We start from the raw sequence: 21,792 nt of genomic DNA on the forward strand, positions 1-21,792 counted from the left end.
CAAATCAAAAAAAAAAAAATATAAAAAATTAAACGAACAAAACCATGAGATAAAACTAAACTTGTGAACCAGGCACAAATGAGGAAAGAAGTAGATATCCAAACCTTGAACGTTCCAATCGTTGCAAGTACAAAGGGGGCACCCGGATTTGAACCGGGGACCTCTTGATCTGCAGTCAAATGCTCTACCACTGAGCTATACCCCCGTTGCACCAGATGACAAATAAAAAAAAAAAAAAAATAAAAAAAATTAAACGAACAAAACCATGAGATAAAACTAAACTTGTGAACCAGGCACAAATGATGAAAGAAGTAGACATCCAAACCTCCAGCATCCCAAACAAATGAAGTACAAAGGGGGGCACCAGTTTGAACCGGGGACCTCTTGATCTGCAGTCAAATGGTCTACCACTGAGCTATACCCCAGTTGCACCCCATGACAAAAAAAGAAAAAAAAAAAAAATTAAACGAACAAATCCATGAGACAAAACTAAACTTGTGAAGCAGGAACAAATGATGAAAGAAGTAGACATCCAAACCTTGAACGTTCCAATCGTTGCAAAGTACAAAGGGGGCACCCGGATTTGAACCAGGGACCTCTTGATCTGCAGTCAAATGCTCTACCACTGAGCTATACCCCCAGTTGCACCAGATGACAAAAAAAAAAAAAAAAAATAAAAAATTAAACGAACAAAACCATGAGATAAAACAAGCAGGAACGAATGATGAAAGAAGTAGACATCCAAACCTTGAACGTTCCAATCGTTGCAAAGTACAAAGGGGGCACCCGGATTTGAACCGGGACCTCTTGATCTGCAGTCAAATGCTCTACCACTGAGCTATACCCCCAGTTGCACCAGATGACAAACAAAAAAAAAAAAAAAATAAAAAAATTAAACGAACAAAACCATGAGATAAAACTAAACTTGTGAACCAGGCACAAATGATGAAAGAAGTAGACATCCAAACCTCCAGCATCCTAAACAAATGAAGTACAAAGGGGGCACCCGGATTTGAACCGGGACCTCTTGATCTGCAGTCAAATGCTCTACCACTGAGCTATACCCCAGCTGCACCAGATGACAAAAAAAAAAAAAAAAAAAAAAAAAAAAAATTAAACGAACAAAACCATGAGATAAAACTAAACTTGTGAACCAGGCACAAATGATGAAAGAAGTAGACATCCAAACCTTGAGCGTCCCAATCGTTGTGAAGTACAAAGGGGCACCAGGATTTGAACCGGGACCTCTTGATCTGCAGTCAAATGCTCTACCACTGAGCTATACCCCAGTTGCACCAGATAACAAATCAAAAAAAAAAACGAAATAAAAAATTAAACGAACAAAACCATGAGATAAAACGAAGCAGGCACAAATGATGAAAGGAGTAGACATCCAAACCTTGAATGTTCCAATCGTTGCAAGTACAAAGGGGGCACCCGGATTTGAACCACGGACCTCTTGATCTGCAGTCAAATGCTCTACCACTGAGCTATACCCCCAGTTGCACCACAAGACAAAAAAAAAAAAAAAATAAAAATTAAACGAACAAAACCATGAGATAAAACTAAACTTGTGAACCAGGAACAAATGATGAAAGAAGTAGACATCCAAACCTTGAACGTTCAGATCGTTGCAAGTACAAAGGGGGCACCCAGGTTTGAACCGGGGACCTCTTGATCTGCAGTCAAATGCTCTACCACTGAGCTATACCCCCCGTTGCACCAGATGACAAATCAAAAAAAAAAACAAATAAAAAAATTAAACGTACAAAACCATGAGATAAAACTAAACTTCTGAACCAGGCACAAAGGATGAAAGAAGTAGACATCCAAACCTCCAGCATCCCAAACAAATGAAGTACAAAGGGGGTACCCGGATTTGAACCTGGGACCTCTTGATCTGCAGTCAAATGCTCTACCACTGAGCTATACCCCCAGTTGCACCAGATGACAAAAAAAAAAAAAAAAAAAATAAAAAAAATTAAACGAACAAAACCATGAGACAAACCTAAACTTGTGAATCTGGCACAAGTGATGAAAGAAGTAGACATCCAAACCTCCAGCATCCCAAACAAATGAAGTACAAAGGGGGCACCCGGATTTGAACTGGGGACCTCTTGATCTGCAGTCAAATGCTCTACCACTGAGCTATACCCCCCGTTGCTCTAGATGACAAATCAAAAAAAAAAAAACAAATAAAAAATTAAACGAACAAAACCATGAGATAAAACTAAACTTGTGAACCAGGCACAAATGAGGAAAGAAGTAGATATCCAAACCTTGAATGTTCCAATCGTTGTAAATACAAAGGGGGCACCCGGGTTTGAACCGGGGACCTCTTGATCTGCAGTCAAATGCTCTACCACTGAGCTATACCCCCAGTTGCACCAGATGACAAAAAAAAAAAAAAAAAAATAAAAAATTAAACGAACAAAACCATGAGATAAAACTAAACTTGTGAACCAGGCACAAATGATGAAAAAGTAGACATCCAAACCTTGAACGTTCCAATCGTTGTAAGTACAAAGGGGGCACCCGGGTTTGAACCGGGACCTCTTGATCTGCAGTCAAATGCTCTACCACTGAGCTATACCCCAGTTGCACCAGATGACAAATCAAAAAAAAAAAAAAAAAAAATTAAACGAACAAAACCATGAGATAAAACTAAACTTGTGAACCAGGCACAAATGATGAAAGAAGTAGACATCCAAACCTTGAACGCTCCAATCGTGTGCAAGTACAAAGGGGGCACCCAGATTTGAACCGGGGACCTCTTGATCTGCAGTCAAATGCTCTACCACTGAGCTATACCCCCAGTTGCACCAGATAACAAATCAAAAAAAAAAAAAAAAAATAAAAAAATTAAACGAACAAAACCATGAGATAAAACTAAACTTGTGAACCAGGCACAAATGATGAAAGAAGTAGACATCCAAACCTCCAGCATCCCAAACAAATGAAGTACAAAGGGGGCACCTGGATTTGAACTGGGACCTCTTGATCTGCAGTCAAATGCTCTACCACTGAGCTATACCCCCAATTGCACCAGATAACAAATCAAAAAAAAAAAAAAACAAATAAAAAATTAAACGAACAAAACCATGAGATAAAACTAAACTTGTGAACCAGGCACAAATGATGAAAGAAGTAGACATCCAAACCTTGAATGTTCCAATCAAATGTGAGTACAAAGGGGGCACCCGGATTTGAACCGGGGACCTCTTGATCTGCAGTCAAATGCTCTACCACTGAGCTATACCCCCAGTTGCACCAGATAACAAATCAAAAAAAAAAAAAATAAAAAATTAACAGAACAAAACCATGAGATAAAACTAAACTTGTGAACCAGGCACAAATGAGGAAAGAAGTAGATATCCAAACCTTGAATGTTCCAATCGTTGTAAATTACAAAGGGGGCACCCGGTTTGGAACCGGGACCTCTTGATCTGCAGTCAAATGCTCTACCACTGAGCTATACCCCAGTTGCACCACATGACAAAAAAAAAAAAAAAAAAAAAAAAAAATTAAACGAACAAAACCATGAGATAAAACTAAACTTGTGAACCAGGCACAAATGATGAAAGAAGTAGACATCCAAACCTTGAACGTTCCAATCGTTGCAAGTACAAAGGGGGCACCCGGGTTTGAACCGGGGACCTCTTGATCTGCAGTCAAATGCTCTACCACTGAGCTATACCCCAGTGGCACCAGATGACAAAAAAAAAAAAAACGAAATAAAAAATTAAACGAACAAAACCATGAGACAAAACTAAACTTGTGAATCTGGCACAAGTGATGAAAGAAGTAGACATCCAAACCTCCAGCATCCCAAACAAATGAAGTACAAAGGGGGCACCTGGATTTGAACCGGGACCTCTTGATCTGCAGTCAAATGCTCTACCACTGAGCTATACCCCAGTTGCACCAGATGACAAATCATAAAAAAAAGCGAAACCCCTGAGTTGCACCAATGACCAAACAAAACCATGAGATAAAACGAACAAAACCATGAGATAAAAAACGAAGCAGGCACAAATGATGAAAGAAGTAGACATCCAAACCTTGAATGTTCCAATCGTTGTAAGTACAAAGGGGGCACCAGTTTGAACCAGGGACCTCTTGATCTGCAGTCAAATGCTCTTCCACTGAGCTATACCCCCAGTTGCACCACAAAAAAAAAAAAAAAAAAAAAAAAATTAAACAAACAAAACCATGAGATAAAACTAAACTTGTGAACCAGGAACAAATGATGAAAGAAGTAGACATCCAAACCTTGAACGTTCAGATCGCTGCAAGTACAAAGGGGCACCCGGTTTGAACCGGGACCTCTTGATCTGCAGTCAAATGCTCTACCACTGAGCTATACCCCCGTTGCACCAGATTACAAATCAAAAAAAACAAAATAAAAAAAAATTAAACGAACAAAACCATGAGATAAAACTAAATTTGTGAACCAGGCACAAATGATGAAAGAAGTAGACATCCAAACCTTGAACGTTCCGATCGTTGCAAGAACAAAGGGGGCACCCAGATTTGAACCGGGGACCTCTTGATCTGCAGTCAAATGCTCTACCACTGAGCTATACCCCCAGTTGCACCAGATGACAAAACAAAAAAAAAAAAAAAAAACAAATAAAACCATGAGATAAAACTAAACTTGTGAACCAGGCACAAATGATGAAAGAAGTAGACATCCAAACCTCCAGCATCCCAAACAAATGAAGTACAAAGGGGGCACCTGGATTTGAACCGGGGACCTGTTGATCTGCAGTCAAATGCTCTACCACTGAGCTATACCCCAGTTGCACCAGATGAAAATTCAAAAAAAAAAAAAAAAAAAAATTAAACGAACAAAACCATGAGATAAAACTAAACTTGTGAACCAGGCACAAATGATGAAAGAAGTAGACATCCAAACCTCCAGCATCCCAAACAAATGAAGTACAAAGGGGGCACCTGGATTTGAACCGGGGACCTGTTGATCTGCAGTCAAATGCTCTACCACTGAGCTATACCCCCAGTTGCACCAGATAACAAATCAAAAAAAAAAAAAAAATAAAAATTAAACGAACAAAACCATGAGATAAAACTAAACTTGTGAACCAGGCACAAATGAGGAAAGAAGTAGATATCCAAACCTTGAACGTTCCAATTGTTGCAAGTACAAAGGGGGCACCCGGATTTTAACCGGGGACCTCTTGATCTGCAGTCAAATGCTCTACCACTGAGCTATACCCCCAGTTGCACCAGATAACAAATAAATAAAAAAAAAAATAATAATAAAAAATTAAACGAACAAAACCATGAGATAAAACTAAACTTGTGAACCAGGCACAAATGATGAAAGAAGTAGACATTGTGGGATTTATGTTTTAAAGGATTTATGTTTTACAGGTTTTACTCATTAGAAGCACTGTGCCCAGGCCTCATAAAGGCTCTGTGTTTTTCCATTTGATATTATGTGTTTTTCCATTTTGATATTATGTGTGTATGTGCTGTACAAAATGTCTTATCTACAGAAACAAGATATGGAGACTGCTGAGCTCATCTACTGGTCGAGAAGAAACAACTGCACCTGGTTCTGTGAAGGACACCCTGAATGGGAGGAAGACCCAAGCACAAGAATATAAATATTGTGTGAAATGTAGTGTGAGCATACAGGACTGCCCTGCATGCCTTGATGCTGTTGTTCTGTATCCTGAGCTCAGTCTCAATTATTCTGACTTTATTAAACTTAAGATTTTAAATTTAAGAGTAAGTCTCATCATTGACAGACCTGAACCTGGGAGGGAAACAACAAAGATTTTTCCCAACAACATCCAAACCTTGAACGTTCCAATCGTTGCAAGTACAAAGGGGGCACCCGGATTTGAACCGGGGACCTCTTGATCTGCAGTCAAATGCTCTACCACTGAGCTATACCCCCAGTTGCACTACATGACAAAAAAATAAAAATAAAAATAAAAAATTAAACGAACAAAACCATAAGACAATACTAAACTTGTGAAGCAGGAACAAATGATGAAAGAAGTAGACATCCAAACCTCCAGCATCCCAAACAAATGAAGTGCAAAGGGGGCACCCCGATTTGAACCGGGGACCTCTTGATCTGCAGTCAAATGCTCTACCACTGAGCTATACCCCAGTTGCATCAGATGACACATCCAAAAAAAAAAAAACAAATAAAGATTTAAACGAACAAACCCATGAGATAAAACTAAACTTGTGAACCAGGCACAAATGATGAAAGAAGTAGACATCCAAACCTCCAGCATCCCAAACAAATGAAGTACAAAGGGGGCACCCGGATTTGAACCGGGGACCTCTTGATCTGCAGTCAAATGGTCTTAAAAAATTAAACGAACAAAACCATGAGATAAAACGAAGCAGGCACAAATGATGAAAGAAGTAGACATCCAAACCTTGAATGTTCCAATCGTTGCAACTACAATGATTTGAACCGGGGACCTCTTGATCTGCAGTCAAATGCTCTACCACTGAGCTATACCCCCAGTTGCACCAGATGACAAATCAAAATTCTTTTTTTAAAAATTAAACGAACAAAACCATGAAATAAAACTAAACTTGTGAACCAGGCACAAATGATGAAAGAAGTAGACATCCAAACCTCCAGCATCCCAAACAAATGAAGTACAAAGGGGCATTTGAACCGGGACCTCTTGATCTGCAGTCAAATGCTCTACCACTGAGCTATACCCCCAGTTGCACCAGATGACAAATCAAAATTCTTTTTTTAAAAATTAAACGAACAAAACCATGAAATAAAACTAAACTTGTGAACCAGGCACAAATGATGAAAGAAGTAGACATCCAAACCTCCAGCATCCCAAACAAATGAAGTACAAAGGGGGCATTTGAACCGGGGACCTCTTGATCTGCAGTCAAATGCTCTACCACTGAGCTATACCCCCAGTTGCACTAGATGACAAAAAAAAAAAAAAAAAAAAAAAAAAAAAATTAAAATTTAACGAACAAAACCATGAGACAAAAAAGATGAAAGAAGTACACATCCAAACCTTGAACGTTCCAATTGTTGCAAGTACAAAGGGGGCACCCGGATTTGATAGTCCAGTGTGTCCATGCTATTGTGGCAGGACAGAGCATAATTAACACGAGGTATGGTGAGGGCTAACCATTTTGAATCTTTTGGATGCTCTGTCGCCACTATTAACACAGTAAAGTTGTTTGGTATTTTGTGTTTATTTAGGTAAATGTCCGCTTTGTTCAGACCATGCCGGTGGATAGTTCACTTTAGACATCATAACCACCCTTCACTCTCTGAGTAATGTTGGAACCGTCCAGCCGTGTCTAATGAAACGGCCGCCTGAATTCCTAAGTTACACTTGGTCTGTAATGAAAAAGAAAAGTCTAAAATGATGGGTTTTCTAAAATATTTAAAATATCTAAATTCTGCTGCAAATGGTAATTAGGAATGGTACCTAAAATTAACAATTGGAAGTCAGATTCAAAATCGAAACTAAAAAGTGAAAGGAAAAGGCCGAACCAATTCCAATGACCTTCAACTTTCTTCACTTCCATACTTGGCTTGTATAAAATGTTTAGCAATTGGATAATTCATGTTACTATTCTGTATTGCATGTATATGTTTAAGATATATTGCAGAGTACTGTCTAGCACATAACGCTGTTTAGTGATAGCTACATTACGTAGCCCAGAGTCATTTCTTTAGTTTTGCTTTGGCTTGCCTTGCCTTGTCTGTTTCCTGTGTTTCCTGAGCTTATAAAATCATGGTTACATTAGGGGGGTTGGCTTGTAGTCTACAAGAATTTATAGACTATGCTCTAATAATTGCTGGCTCTTTGTTTACTGTGGGTGTTGTGGAGGAGGATTGCAATACCGTGTTCATTACTGAAAAGACTGTCAAGAATTACTGAAAAGACTGCACCCAAGTACACTCACAAGATGGCGGTGAAAGTGGAGCCTGATCACAAAATGGCGGACACCACATTGCCCAGTTATGTCACAGCTTCCAATCATGAGCCAAGTCAAGTCACAGTTGGTTGTTATGGACCAAGTCATGTCACCGTTGATCTACACAAGCCAAGTCAAACCATAGATGATCTTCACCAGTCCAGTCGGGGCATAACAGATCTTCAGGAGTCAAGTCAGGTCAACGCTGATCTTCACAAGTGAAGTCACCTTTTTATACATCACAATTCAAGTCATCACTAATCTGCATGAGCCAAGTGACTGTTAATTTCACAAGTCAGGACTAGTTATTGTTGATTGTCACATCATTGCTGATCGGCCAGTGTCATGTCCAATCATCACTGATTGGCCAAAGTCATGTCACATCTTTACTGACTTTCTGACCTGGAGTGTGCCTGCACCGTCAGTATTGCTCTCAAGGGCTCCTGCTCCTTCTGCACCACCCTGGTGGGCTTCTGCTTTACCCTAGTGGGCTCCTGAACTGTTGGCCTTGTCTTGGCCTCTGGCTCCGTCCTGGCTTCCTGCTCTGTCTCAGTCTCCAGTCTTTCCATGCCCACAAGGGCCTGGCCCTCTGTCCCTCCCCCTGTTCCACCTCTGCTTCACTGTCATTCTTGAATGTACTATTTTAAGAGCATCTGGAAGCTGCTTCTTGGGAGGGGGCTCTATCACGAATTCAGGTTTTGAACTTCAATTCCCTTACCACCAGAGGTCACTCTCACCTGATTACACAGCTGTATCCAGTTACATGTTACTTAATCAGTGAATTTCTTCTCATTTACTGCCTAATCTCGTCTTGCCTGTGTTTCCCGTGTTCTGCTTTGGTTTTTAGATACTTTTTAGACTATTAGATACCTTCGGCATACTTGTTTGTCTGCTTCCTTCAACCTTTCCTGTTTTGAACACGATTTATAAATAAAGTTTACAAATGCATTCTAACGTCTTGTGTCTTGTCCGGCTCCTTACAATGTCACCTTTGAAACTGCTGTGCCAAAATAATTGATTGCAGTCTTGTCATATTCCAAGTTAAGTATTACTTGAATTCTTTTCTCTCTAAAAAACCTTACTGGTAGTGTACACAAATCTTTCTTCCTATGCATAATTTGGGCTGGAACTCACCCCCATTGCAAGTACCTTCTTCTTGTCTATACAGGCATATTGTCTATATACAGTCTTTGAAGAAAATTATTTTTTGATTTTTTTTTTAATTTTACATTCTGTAAAAATCACTGGGAGGAAAAACATTGTTTGATCATTGTGACAATTACTATGATAAGATACCTATCTTTTTTTATTAAATGATGGAAATATATTTGTTTTTGCTGATAAGGCAGAAAGATATCTTAATTTTGATATTTTGTTAACTTTCAGCTTGTATTCTGCATTCTCAGTATTGTTTATTATTTAACAATCACATACATCAATTAGCTTTTTCAAACAGTTTTGTGTGTAACTATGCCTGTGAAGCCCAAAAAACGTATTACCGAAAGGATAACCGAATCAGATTTTATTCCACTGGAGGATTTGCTTTATCTTTTGCTCTTGTTTACAGGAAATAATGAGCCCTCCATTGCTGTGCTGTAGTTTAAAGCACAGATGGTAGCTAATGTACTCTCTGATCATTGGGTGCCAGACTCAAGCCACTTTTGATGAGTAGCTGCTAACATGTCCAACAAAATAAATAAATAAATCCTCACACCATCAAATGTTACACCACCACAAATTCTGTTACACTTCTCCTCCTTTGTGTGTGGGTGTGTGGGTGACTGGAGGAGTGAGAAAAGGCAGAAACAGAAGTCAGGTACATGCAGCAAACACAGCGTGTGTGCATTTGTGGGTGAAATAATCATTTTGAGGTGGGTCTGCATGTTCAAAGTACTTCCTCTTTTGAACAGCGATTTTGTTTTTTTAGTTCAGTTCAGTTGTGTTATGTGCTGCGCTCTGTCTCTGTCTTACTAGCTCAGTCTCACTTTCTCTCTCTCTCCCTCCCTCCATCTGCTCTCTTCCCTATCTGTGTCCATCTCATTTAGTCTTTCTTTCTGGATCTCCATGTTGCAGCTTGATCCTCACTTTGATTTGGGTTCATTTCTTTCTTACTGCTGGTGCCCTGAACTTTGTTTTTATTGGTATTCACAGGGTCTTCTCTCTTCCTCTTTCACTCTCGCTCGTATACTTTTTACATTGTGTTGTCACCGTCATCCAGTCACATTTGCATGAATGACGTTTGTATTTCCTCCATCAGCAGCAAATACGGCTGTAAGAAAACTAAAGAGGGAAGAGGAACCAAGGGCCTTTGCGGTGCCACAGTCACATGCTCTCTGTCACTCTCTTGTTCATTTTACCTCGCACTGTTCCAAAGCTGGATCTTTGTTGGCACATTTTGGATTTAATTGGGCAATCTTCAGCTGCTGCTGTGTTACCTTTAAGTTCCCAGCTCTGGTGAGTGACCCGTGATTGCACTATGCTAGACCATGCAGACTGATCTTCTTCATATCTTTTGATGAGCTTGATAGGAATATTTGTAATGATGTGACACGCAGACGACAGGGCACAGATAAAGGGATGTGAACAATAAAAAGAACTGTATTGTTTAAACTTAACTTTTTTCCAAGTAACTAGGGTTGAAAGGTGATGCTATTTTAGTTCATATGATTTAAAGCCTAGGCTTTTCAAATCATCAAAAATGTCATTAGTAAATTTGCATTTGTCCAATAATACCTGTTCTGTACACAGCTATACTGTACAGCATCATTTTTAATAAACATGACAGATGTAGAGACAGATTTTTCTAAAAGCAGTGACAAATTATTGACAAACTTTCTGCAAACCTCCATTCGTTTAGACAGGACTGCATTAGCTGTAAAGGACCTCATGACTTAAGTATCAATATAAATCTGCAATCATGTTACAAGAAATAAAATAGAACATTGAAGAGACAAAAAGATTACTAATGTTTGAATGTAAAGAAAGGTGTCTTCACATTATCATAAACACGAAAATAATCTGGTCTAGGTAGGAGGTCCTTGATGCTATCGTGTTTCTAGAAATGAGTCATAACTCTACCACCACCGTTTTTTGCTCATTCTCCTCTGGTGCTTCTGCAATATGCAAATATTGACCATGGGTTCACATTTAATATGAGATTCCCACTAAACTTAAAATTAAAGCCACATTTTTCCATGATTAACTGCACAGAGAAAAGACAATAGCTTCCAAATGTAAACATACTCTTATGTGAGCAACAATACAAAATAAATCGATAATCAACAATTTTTTTCTTTTGAAGTCCAGATTAGCCTGTCTGCGCTATTACACATTTTGTAGTTTCTACCCTCTCAGTCCTTTAAAACAAAGGTGATTTGTAATATGTGTGAAATCTTGGTTGCTTTAGCTGCTTATTATCTGTATTCCAATTCAGATTGAAGGAGGAATAATTCGATGAAGCCTGAGAGTCCAGACGTAATAAAACTAACAACAAAAAAAGGGAAAAAAATAATAATAATAATGAAACTGTTTCTTTTTTTAGGTAATTAGTAAGCTCCATCTCCCAGCATCACAAGGGTTGTGTTACCATGGCAACTAGCAAGCAGAGCTTTGTGAGAGCTACCGAGCCTCAGTGTTCAGCATCTGCACAGAGAGAGGAAGAGACGCATGTTAAGGCCCCTCTTACGACTATGTATGTCCACAGCGTTCCTGCCCCTGGCCTGCAGCCATATCCTCAGGCCCAACCTGGAGCATTGCAGGACGCAACGGTTGTACCACTGTTCCTTCCAAGGATGTGTAGCAACTCGACTCTGCCCTCACTGACACTGCATATTGCCAGCGGGGCTGTTTTGCAGCAACAAAGGCTAGTGGCTCCAGCAACTTCGGTCAGACCTAAGTCAGTTGGGAAGCATATTTGTCCACAGTGCGGTAAGGACTGTCTGAAGCCCAGTGTGCTCGAGAAACATCTTCGTTGCCACACAGGAGAGCGACCATATCCCTGCACTACCTGTGGCATTTCCTTCAAGACGCAGAGTAACCTTTATAAACACAAGCGCACACAGGCTCATGCCCGCCTTTCCAGCGAATCTGACAAAGGCACCTTCAGCAGCCAGGAGAGCACCGAGAGTTTAAAGGACAACTACACAAGTCTATCCGGTGAGATAAATTGTGGAGATTCAGCTGTCATGAAGAGAGGCAAAGAAGTTCTTCCTGTCGTGACAATACCAGGTCAGGTAGACTCTACAGAGAACAAGACAATGTCTATAGAATGGGCACTGCGCAATGCTGCCATGGTTGGATTAAGTACAACACCAGTGCTTCAAGACAATGTAAATTCTTCGAGAAAATCTGTGGAATTATTAGATGGTTTAAAAAATAGCCCTTCTATCCCGCAGACAGGTGCAGAGAGTGAGGATGGATGTACACCGCTGACTCCAAATCGTATGCCTCTTCAGAGGCAGGAGGCTTTATTTTCCAAACCGTGGGATTCCCCCATGTCCCGAGGGAAATCTCAAAGCCACGACAGCACAGACTCTGGCTTCAGTGACAGCAGTGAGCATCATTCATCCAGCAGTCCTGGAGCAAGTTTGAATTTTCCCAGTATGGAATCATTGACAGAAACCACTATTGAACCACAGGAACCAGGCACCTCCCAGACACCTTCGGAGATGACCCCTGACCCCAAATGCAAGGTGTCTATTCAGGAGAAGCAGAAGCTGGAAGAACGGATTTCGAAACTTATATATGAGAACAGTGTGTTGGTGGATAATAAGCAACTGGAAACTGTGCGGCCAAGAAAGACGATATTGTCAAAACAAGGAAGCATTGATCTGCCTGTGCCATACACTTATAAAGACTCCTTCCATTTTGAGATAAAGAGCAGCAAGCATAGCTCAAGCGCACAAAATCCAGACAGAGGAGGTGGGGCAATTCATGGTCATGCACCTACACAGCACTCGACTGGTTTGGAGCATGCACCATTAACACGAAGCAGTTCTTTACCCTTTCCTATGGGTGGTAAACCCAGTGATGGAGCAATGAATTTGAATCTTAGCAGACGGTGCAGTGCAGGGCATGTTTACCCATTAAGGTCATCAGACCAGCAAGCACCAGGTCATCGCTCACTAGTTAGGCAGGTAGCGGTAGATTGTCTGCCTACTGCAGAGGTATCCCTAGCTGAAAGAGATAATATTAACAGCTTTAGCTCGGATGGAGACAGCACTGATGTTGGAACAGAGCCAACTATAAAAGGAAACTACAGGAAGAAAGCCCGGAAATTTGACTACACAAAATGGCACACTTACAAAGGTGGGACATTTACAAAACTCTACAGTACTGAGAAAGACTGTACATTAAAGGCAAAGAAGACTGCACTGAATTCTGACCAAAGCCTGGAAATACAAATTAGCCAACAGAAGGACAACAGATCCATGTCTCTGAGCTTAACTTCTTGTTCTGTTGTGAGCTTAAAAAGTGACCTCAAGGTGTCATGCAACAGCTTTGAAACTTATAATGAGGAAGACATGGGCAAGGATGAAATAACAATGCAACACACTGGCTTCCATATCCCATCAGAAAGGAAGAAACAGCGCACTGGGAGTGACGTGCAAATGCTCAGTATTTCAGATTCCAGAACTGGAGAGGCCAATGAAAATCTGCATAGTTTAATTACTCAGTTACCCCTGTCAACTTGTGCAACGTATAGTTCCATTACAGTTCCAGCACAAAAAGTCAACATGGAAAAAATCCACCCGCAGGGCAGCATCATACCTCAGTTGTCAAATCCAAGTCAGTTCCTTGGTAATACTCTTAGCCCAGCTTTTTGTTTTATCAATGTGAGTGGGACATCTGGGACCCCATCTGGTTCTATCAGCAGTCCTACTGTCCCTGAAGCCAAGACCAGCTTTCCTCCCAAATACCAGCTGAAGATTCCTTGTTCCACAGATGGAGTGTCGGCTTCTTGTTCTGGCTCCGCTTTAGCACATAACACTTGCTCAAACGTTCCAGATCTCAGGCAAAGCCGCCAAACTACAGCGCAGTGTCATCTTGAGAACAGCACACTGCCCTCAAAGCAATGTCAGGGTGTTTCAATAGTCACAACTTTTGACCAGAGTAAGCAAGACATATTGTGCGCAACTACTTCAATGCCTATTCTATCACTTTCCTGTTCAGAGTTAAATCAAACAAACACTTTATCCAAATTCCTGACAAAGGTTCAGTCTACTACGCCTACATCAATTTCACTTGTTTCTCCACCAGTTCAGCATCAAATATCTTTGTTGCAGAGCAACTGTGCAACATGTTTAGTAGAAAACCTGTCAACGGGTTCTGTATCATCAACCTCAGAGAACATTCAGATTGTTACAGCAACGAACACTTCAACAGTGATTTGTGGTTCAGAATCTGGTGTAGAAACCTGTTCTTCTGTAAATATGACACCTACAGTACAAAACCATCCTGCCTCCCCTGTGAATGAATCAGGAAAACCTCTTGCAGTGGACGCCAAATTTACAATGGATGAGAATACTCTGAAAAGCATGGCATCAAAAATGGCCACTGATGACTTTCAAGGGTCCCACTCGGAAGAAAAGATGATGCTACTAAATGGATCGACTCAGGCTCAGAACACATTTTATGTACGAACAGCAGACCTCCAGATAGTGATGCAGCTCATTTCTGATGAACAGCTAGCACTGATAGAGCCTCATATTGAAACAACAACTTCAAGCACTGTAACACACCAGACAACATTTTCACAGGAGGTGTATAGCAAAGATGCGACTCATGTGTGCATGGCACAGGAAATGGTAAATAATGCTGAGTTGAGCAAAAAGAATGGTTACAACTGTGAATCTGCCGGTCCAGCTAACAAAGCAGAAATTGTTTGTAGTTTAAACTCTCAAAATTCTAAAAGTTCTACAATTGAAAGCCCTCAGTGTTTTTCATCTTGGTCACATCCACAGACAAAAGTTCATATCTCACCCTTAGTGGATTACAAAAACAAATCAACTGGACAGCTATACAAACCACAGAGGACATTTGACAATTCACAGGAGAGAAAATCAGCTGGGTTTGAAGTTACCACAGAGACACACCACAAACTATTGTCTGGAGACAACCTAAGTGAACCTCGTTTAGTGGACAGTAACTATTCTATAAGAGGAAATGACAAGCCCCAAAACTCTTCTGTCCATAACCGAGATTCTGACAACTTCTCTGAGGACCAAACATTTATAGAGACATCCACAGATAAAGAGCTGTTCTGTTTGATGGAGCCAAATCCCATTCAAACTACAACAAATACTAAGCCAGTAGAGCCAAATGAAACGGGCCACCACATGCCAGTCACACTATCAGGAAACTGTATAAATATTCAAACAAAGATCAGAACTTGTATTTATGAGAAAAATACCTCTACTGCAGAATCACATCATACGCAAAAAGAGCTAAGCTCCGCAATACAGCATAGTCATTACAAGGCACACTGGACTGCATGTGGCAATTCAGATTTAGATACAAGAGAAATGAGAGCTTGTGACAAATGTAAGCTCAACTGCAAGCACGGGGACCTGGTGACTGAAAAGTTTTATGAAGGCCAAACACCAACACAGAATGATTTCAAACAGGCCTTTGCTCTAGGCCCAGGTGACTTCGGGAATGACACCTTTAGCGAAGTTAAAGCATCCTGTCCAATGCTGAACAGGACAACTATCAGTCTTGAAGACAGCAGCAGATGTGGAGATGTTCACACACAGCATACCAATCTGGAAATATTTACAGGTGGGAGCAAATACTAACTATATATCTCTGCAAGATAATATTATCATGTTATTTAAAGTATTGCACTAGTACTTGCATGTGACAGAAAGAGCAACCATAGCTAAACATTATACACGATAAATGCTTATAGTAAAGGGTGCCATAACATTTTCTCTCCACAAGGTGGGGACAAGAGATACAGAGATACTACTACAGTGTTGCGCATGATCTCTTTGAGAAATTGTTATTTGCACACACTTGTTGATTGCTCCAGACATTTCATTCTTTTTAACTCTTGCGCTGTTGCGCTGCCAGGTGTCGTTTTTTTGGTACTATAAAAAGTCACATGCTGTTGCAACATACGAATGTTCCCAAAATCTTTTAATTTCTTTGTGAAATGTTGCAGAATTCTAAGTGGATGAATAACAGGAAAAACCTTGCTACTGAAGCAATCTGACAACAATAGTAACAAAAAGGAAATTACATGATAGAAAATAAAATCTTTGAAAAAGGATGCTTGGATGGAAAAAATGTGATGAAATTAAAGAACACGCAATTTACTATTGGCCATAGAAAGAGTATAAACGACAACCATGAATATTATCTTGAAAATGATGTTTCCTGTTTTATGAGAGACATGCCAGAGACATTTCAGATTGGTATGCAGCACTACACAGTTAGTATAATTATTTCAAAAAAGGGTCTTGCCTGTTTAAGTTATTCAGTGACATCCGTTCACAAGCAGAACCTGTTTTGAATTCAGTAGGATCACCGAGATATTAGTGTGAGAGGGTGAATCTAAGGTGAACGTCATTAAGTTGTCATCACATTCGCATTTTTGGGTCCTAACCTTTGTTATTCCACTGTATTCCTACACCGACATGACGTTTCACTTATCGAAGTCGACAAACATTTGATCACTGCAGTCTTTACGGAGAAAATCACATTTTGAAGAGTTTCCCTTTCATTAGGTCACAGGTCACTCAATTTAATCACAGGAACAAATATCAAGAAGGTCAAGGGTCAATCAGAAGGGCCTGGAATAAACAAAACAAAAGAGTAAATGGTGATCTCAGTATTAGAGATGAAGTAGTTAATCAGAACTAAAATCTTAACCCTCCTAACTAGCCTGGATTTCCGTAAGTGTGACTGATGAGATGTATTCAGAGAATTGACAGTGTGCTCAAGATCAGAGATCACTGGAAGATGGTCCCCACAGAGACTCACCAGAGCACAGACCCAGAGGTGAAAGGGAGATTTTGCGCCTGTCTCCTTTCCAGACAGCTGACAAGCAGTCTGAGAGCCAAATGCAACCTCCTTTTCTGAGCAATGCTGCACAGAGACATGCGCAAGAGTTCAGCCAAACCAGTTCCACCCCAGAGAACCCGACTGATTGTTTTTCATCAAGACAATCATTTTTATATCTCCATCGCCATAATATATGGTAGCATATGTTGGTTTGTGTGCTTTGATATACAATGTGAAACTGTCATGTTATTTTTTCTTCATTTGGCTAACATTGGGTTTGCAATGAGGCATATGTTCCAGGTGGCTGGACAGCAAAAGATCCGCACGTTAATTACATAAGTTTTCTGCTTGAAACTTTTGCATTCACAGTTTTATGTTCAGTTTTAAAGAAATGTCAGTGTCCAATTTATCAGTTATTGATAAATAAAAACTCCAAATGCCATAAAAACTCTTTAGTTACCTATAAAAAAAAGCTGACAGACAGTTGTGTGTGCATGCTCATATTTTGTGAATGTTCACGTTTTGAACAACACAATAAAAAGCTGCACTTCTTCTCATATCACTATTAAACTACATTCTTTTGCATAGTGTATTTATTTCAATACTTGGATCTGGCCTAGAACACACAAACAATCTGGATATTGATTTAAAATACAGCGAGACTTGGACTTTAGTATTGTTTATTTATTCATTTAGTCTGTGCTTTCTCTCTTTCTGCTTTTCTTTGTATTTATATGCTTAATATTTTTCAATACAAAGGAATGACTGGTGTACAGAACTAAGTAATCATTATTGAATGCATTAACTAACTAACAATGGGCAGTTTATTTGTTACTGTATTTATTAATTATAAATGCAAGTTCAGGTACCATTAACATTATTACTATTACCCACACGCAAACAATTATGTTGCGTTTTCCCTGTAAATGTGCTTCATGTAAAGTTATGTTATCATTTTTGGAACATTCCTCAGATCCACATAATGTTTGTGTGAACATTTATACCTCAAAAAGATGTGTCATACTACTCTTGTGCAGCAAAATTATTTCGATACTGCCCTCATAGGACATAAAAAAACAAACGTTTGTGATGAACGGAAATAATAAGCTGCGACCTGGCTTCGGGAACAGACATACCGCATAATGAATATTCATTTATTGTTCTGCACTCAGGACCTTTGGAGGATGGTACCCTCAAAAGCTTACGGTTTCTGAGGGACCCTGGGAAACAGAGCAAGGAATCAATACCCAAAAATTCTGAGAGTGGAGACGGAGAGGCGGAAAGAGACAGCACAGAGGTGGCTGACAAGAACACAGACCATGGCAAAGAAGACAACAGAAAGGTGAGTGAAAAGAAAGAAAGGGCTCATGAAGAATGCGAGGTCATTAGGGAGAACATGAAGTGAAAATCCATTGAAATCCAAGAAAAATATGGGACGTACAAGTTTTACACTGTGGCAATTTACAATATCATACGTTTCATGATTTGTTATAAGTATTGAGTAATAAACCACTTCACATAACAACCGAAAGACAGCCTTAGAGGGATAGTCTGAGGCATTTCATATTGTGTGCTAACGTTAATGTTTTCATTTGACAATAGGAAGATGCAGCTCCTTGTGAGAAGCATCAAACATCTGCTCAAGCTCAGGCTCGGGAAGTGTCCCTCAGCGTTTCAGGACCAGTTCAGCACGACAATACAGAAGCATCTGTTTGCACAAACATGGTTTCACAAGACTTTCAACATCAAGGTCAAGAAGAAAGTAACAACAACAGAAAAGACAGCATTGGTGATTTTTTGGAGAACAGTCCTTCTCAAAAGGCCAGCCAAAATACGTCATCCTTACCAAAATATACTAATGAAACATGCAGACATCTTTTGGTGCATCCGCTCAAAGTGAACACCATGCAAAATGAATTCCAAAAGGAGACACAGCAAAGGGGTGCTATGAGTTACTGGATTTATTCTAAAGAAAATCAAGTACAGACATCGAAGCATGAAATGAGTGGCGCAACTGTATCAACCAGCATTTTGCAAAATAACTGTGGAGCTTCAAAGAGTAAGACAGTTAATGCAAGCATTGCTTCGTCATGCAGTGCTGGGCCCAGTTCTCATCAAATGTCTATTCAAGAGCTGCACAGTCCTCAAATATGTCCCCCAGCTATACATAGCAACCCAACATATTTAGGTATCGGTAGTTACCTGGAACATGAGGACAGTAACAGCAGCAGTGACGATGAGCAAAAACTAGTCATTGAACTTTAGTGATGTGTATTTAAACACAAAACAAGGCAAAACAGTCCATTCTCACTGCACAGATGGCAAAAGAGGCCTTTAGCAGTTTTAGAGGCTTGCCATCTTTAGGCTGACATGGTATATTATAATAATGAAACTATATACTGAGTATTGACTTTGTTAACATGGCATACTGTATGTTGATGTAACAATCTGATCAAAGCTCAGTCGAAAGAATGCTTTCAGATAATTGCAAATATTCAAAGATTTTCAAGGAGAAACGATTGCTTTGCATGAGGAACAGCTCGAAATGTAATCATGTTAGCAATCTGAATGCTGATGCCAAAATCCTGGACACATTCATTAACTGATGCCCGGAGAGGATTTACCACATCTTTCATGTCAAATGACATTCGCTCTTTGTTTGTCTTTGTGACCTTCTGCATCTTGCTAAATATTGGATTTGTATTTTAAACGAGAAGTCAATGTGTTTACGGGGAAGGAAGCTTCTCATTTATTAGGACCTTACAATTCGCTTTGTTCCTCATCTGCAGTGCTGCAAGTTTTCTCAGTATAAGATGGCTTTGGTTTCAAAATCTAGCTAGTCATTTAGACTTTTTAGTGCTGTTTTGGTCTGTGCATTCTCTTTTTCTTTTGATATAATAAAAAGATCATACATTTTAAGATATAGGAACAATTACTACTGGCTAATGTATGAACTATCAACACACTGACACACGGATGTTGTGTTTCCATGTTTTATGGGGACATTCCATAGGTGTAATGCTGTACGAACTGTATGTTCTATCGCTCTACACCAACCCTACACCTAAACCTACCCCTTATCGAAATTGTATGTATTTTTAGATTTTCTTTTGAAATATAAAAAAATCTTTCTTCATGGGGACCTAAAACTGGTAAACATTTATTGGTATTCCAATTTGGGGACATTGGGTCCACACACACACACACACACACACACACACACACACACACAAAACCATTATTATTTAGTGCCATTATTTTTTATGCTTCATGTAGAGTAATATAATTTAACTTGTTTATGTTAAATATGTGATTTTACTATCAGATTTTTAGGTAACATAAAATTAATTTTTAATTAAAGAAAGAAAAAGCTGGTAATGAACACATGTTATTTTTGTTCAGTTTTTTTTTGTGTGTATAAGCTGTTTTCATTATAAGAACCTTCCTCAGTTCCACACGATGTTGGTTTTGTGTCGACATTTGAACCTGAATAAAAAAGACAGTAAAACCTTACTCAAAACTGCCCACAGACGATCTTGTTTTGTCTAAGCCCACAGGTGCATCCAGGTGCATTTTATGTACATGCACAAAACCAAGCCAGCCCCTGCATCCTCACGCTACCCTCCATCAACAGGTGCACATGTGCTGTGAATCATGCGGCGTTTCATAGCCCTAGGAGATTCACATTTAATTCTGTGAAGGCACCTGGAGAAAGCACGCAGGATGTGTGAATTCTTCTTGAGAGCATAATCTCTTTATCTGACTCACAATGGATGAATAAGTATAAAGCCTTGGCCTGAGAATAAAATCTCACCGTGGGGTTCCACAGAGATCTGTCACGAAGCCATCGGTAAATGCAGTGAAGGCAATGACTCAGTCAGTGGGAGGCCTCTGGCCGTGTGACTAAAAAGACGTTTACTCATCACAGACCTTCCTGCACTGTTATCACTTCTAGTTGACTGAATGGACAAAGGCTATAATGATCACTGTATAATAGTATGTCTCTCTCTCTCTCTCTTTCTATATATGGTCATTTTTGTTGTTGTTGTTGTGTTCTTTGATACATTTTTTAGCTAAATGACAAATCAAACTTCTTTTTGTATAAATTCTGTCATGTGGTATTGTATGTGTGCATGTGTTTACCACAAGTTCTCAAAATTATGACATAAAATAATCCAGCATTCGCCACTTAAGGGACAAGATGACTTGAAGGTGTAATTTGGACATTAAATAGAAGCACTTTGAAATTAAATAGATTGCTATTTTTGCTGAATAGATTAAGCACAAGCACAGATTATTTATTTAGTTAATAAAAATCAACAATACTGTAAGAAGACAGCCATGTTTGGTTATTTTCAATTTTGCTTAGCTGTAAATGTGCTTTTGTAAAACACAGTAATAAAATAGTAATCACTCTGCAATGTATTACACATATTAGACCACAAATGCTTTTTTAAAGACTTAACAACTCCCTCACTACTTGTAGCGGATGAGTCAGAGACGAGCGGATCCATGTGCAAAGCTTTGAATATATATCGTTGTCAAAAATACTGGCGGGGTCAGATAACGGCAAACAGGTGTGGAATGGGCAAAACACAAGAATAGTCCTAGGGCAAGCGTAGTTATACGAATGGCAAACAATATCCAGAGGTTGAGACAAGAGGGGTGGTCAGACGAAGAGCAAAATTCCAGTTAATCCAACACAGAAACCATCATCCAACAGTGAAACAGGGGAAGAAGCTAAGTAATAATCGGCAGCTGGATCAGTGAATAAATAGTGTTTAAATAGAAAGGATGATGAGATAACAAGGGCAAAAATCCAACCAGGTGGGC

At 39.6% G+C, this 21,792-nt stretch overlaps 1 protein-coding gene and 17 non-coding genes across 19 annotated transcripts; 1 reads left to right on the plus strand and 17 right to left on the minus strand.

The window, feature by feature from the left end:
- Positions 1-133: 133 nt before the first annotated feature.
- On the minus strand, positions 134-205 carry trnac-gca. Its single transcript has one exon. It is a non-coding gene; the product is annotated as a tRNA-Cys (tRNA).
- Positions 206-568: 363 nt separating this feature from the next.
- On the minus strand, positions 569-640 carry trnac-gca. The gene has a single exon. It is a non-coding gene; the product is annotated as a tRNA-Cys (tRNA).
- Positions 641-777: 137 nt separating this feature from the next.
- trnac-gca lies at positions 778-848 on the minus strand. The gene has a single exon. It is a non-coding gene; the product is annotated as a tRNA-Cys (tRNA).
- A 149-nt stretch (positions 849-997) lies between these two features.
- On the minus strand, positions 998-1,068 carry trnac-gca. Its single transcript has one exon. It is a non-coding gene; the product is annotated as a tRNA-Cys (tRNA).
- Positions 1,069-1,428: 360 nt separating this feature from the next.
- On the minus strand, positions 1,429-1,500 carry trnac-gca. The gene has a single exon. It is a non-coding gene; the product is annotated as a tRNA-Cys (tRNA).
- Positions 1,501-1,643: 143 nt separating this feature from the next.
- Positions 1,644-1,715, minus strand: trnac-gca. The gene has a single exon. It is a non-coding gene; the product is annotated as a tRNA-Cys (tRNA).
- Positions 1,716-1,864: 149 nt separating this feature from the next.
- Positions 1,865-1,936, minus strand: trnac-gca. The gene has a single exon. It is a non-coding gene; the product is annotated as a tRNA-Cys (tRNA).
- A 150-nt stretch (positions 1,937-2,086) lies between these two features.
- trnac-gca lies at positions 2,087-2,158 on the minus strand. The gene has a single exon. It is a non-coding gene; the product is annotated as a tRNA-Cys (tRNA).
- Positions 2,159-2,308: 150 nt separating this feature from the next.
- On the minus strand, positions 2,309-2,380 carry trnac-gca. The gene has a single exon. It is a non-coding gene; the product is annotated as a tRNA-Cys (tRNA).
- A 146-nt stretch (positions 2,381-2,526) lies between these two features.
- On the minus strand, positions 2,527-2,597 carry trnac-gca. The gene has a single exon. It is a non-coding gene; the product is annotated as a tRNA-Cys (tRNA).
- Positions 2,598-2,743: 146 nt separating this feature from the next.
- On the minus strand, positions 2,744-2,815 carry trnac-gca. Its single transcript has one exon. It is a non-coding gene; the product is annotated as a tRNA-Cys (tRNA).
- A 376-nt stretch (positions 2,816-3,191) lies between these two features.
- trnac-gca lies at positions 3,192-3,263 on the minus strand. Its single transcript has one exon. It is a non-coding gene; the product is annotated as a tRNA-Cys (tRNA).
- A 366-nt stretch (positions 3,264-3,629) lies between these two features.
- On the minus strand, positions 3,630-3,701 carry trnac-gca. Its single transcript has one exon. It is a non-coding gene; the product is annotated as a tRNA-Cys (tRNA).
- An 817-nt stretch (positions 3,702-4,518) lies between these two features.
- On the minus strand, positions 4,519-4,590 carry trnac-gca. Its single transcript has one exon. It is a non-coding gene; the product is annotated as a tRNA-Cys (tRNA).
- Positions 4,591-4,947: 357 nt separating this feature from the next.
- trnac-gca lies at positions 4,948-5,019 on the minus strand. Its single transcript has one exon. It is a non-coding gene; the product is annotated as a tRNA-Cys (tRNA).
- A 148-nt stretch (positions 5,020-5,167) lies between these two features.
- On the minus strand, positions 5,168-5,239 carry trnac-gca. Its single transcript has one exon. It is a non-coding gene; the product is annotated as a tRNA-Cys (tRNA).
- A 615-nt stretch (positions 5,240-5,854) lies between these two features.
- Positions 5,855-5,926, minus strand: trnac-gca. Its single transcript has one exon. It is a non-coding gene; the product is annotated as a tRNA-Cys (tRNA).
- Positions 5,927-9,736: 3,810 nt separating this feature from the next.
- znf831 (zinc finger protein 831) lies at positions 9,737-21,384 on the plus strand. 2 transcript variants are annotated; one of them, XM_043252534.1, is made up of 5 exons: positions 9,737-9,824; positions 10,214-10,407; positions 11,495-15,732; positions 18,132-18,301; positions 18,562-21,384. In XM_043252534.1, the coding sequence occupies exons 3-5, from the start codon at positions 11,541-11,543 to the stop codon at positions 19,222-19,224; spliced, it is 5,025 nt and encodes a 1,674-aa protein (XP_043108469.1). In that variant the 5' UTR covers positions 9,737-9,824; positions 10,214-10,407; positions 11,495-11,540; the 3' UTR covers positions 19,225-21,384. The 2 variants fall into 2 exon arrangements, with proteins under 2 accessions (XP_043108469.1, XP_043108468.1); XM_043252533.1 differs by having other exon boundaries at positions 9,753-9,824; positions 10,211-10,407.
- The last annotated feature ends 408 nt before the right edge of the window (positions 21,385-21,792 follow it).

The sequence above is a fragment of the Puntigrus tetrazona genome, chromosome 11 (genome assembly GCF_018831695.1).
Source record: "Puntigrus tetrazona isolate hp1 chromosome 11, ASM1883169v1, whole genome shotgun sequence".
In the NCBI taxonomy this organism is placed as follows: Eukaryota; Metazoa; Chordata; class Actinopteri; order Cypriniformes; family Cyprinidae; genus Puntigrus; species Puntigrus tetrazona.

Excerpts from the sequence above, each read along its gene's own strand:
- znf831 (XM_043252534.1), top strand. The coding sequence starts at position 11,541 with ATGGCAACTAGCAAGCAGAGCTTTGTGAGAGCTACCGAGCCTCAGTGT. Across the intron at positions 15,733-18,131 it reads CAATCTGGAAATATTTACAG|GACCTTTGGAGGATGGTACC; the intron begins GTGGGAGCAAAT and ends TTCTGCACTCAG. Across the intron at positions 18,302-18,561 it reads GCAAAGAAGACAACAGAAAG|GAAGATGCAGCTCCTTGTGA; the intron begins GTGAGTGAAAAG and ends ATTTGACAATAG.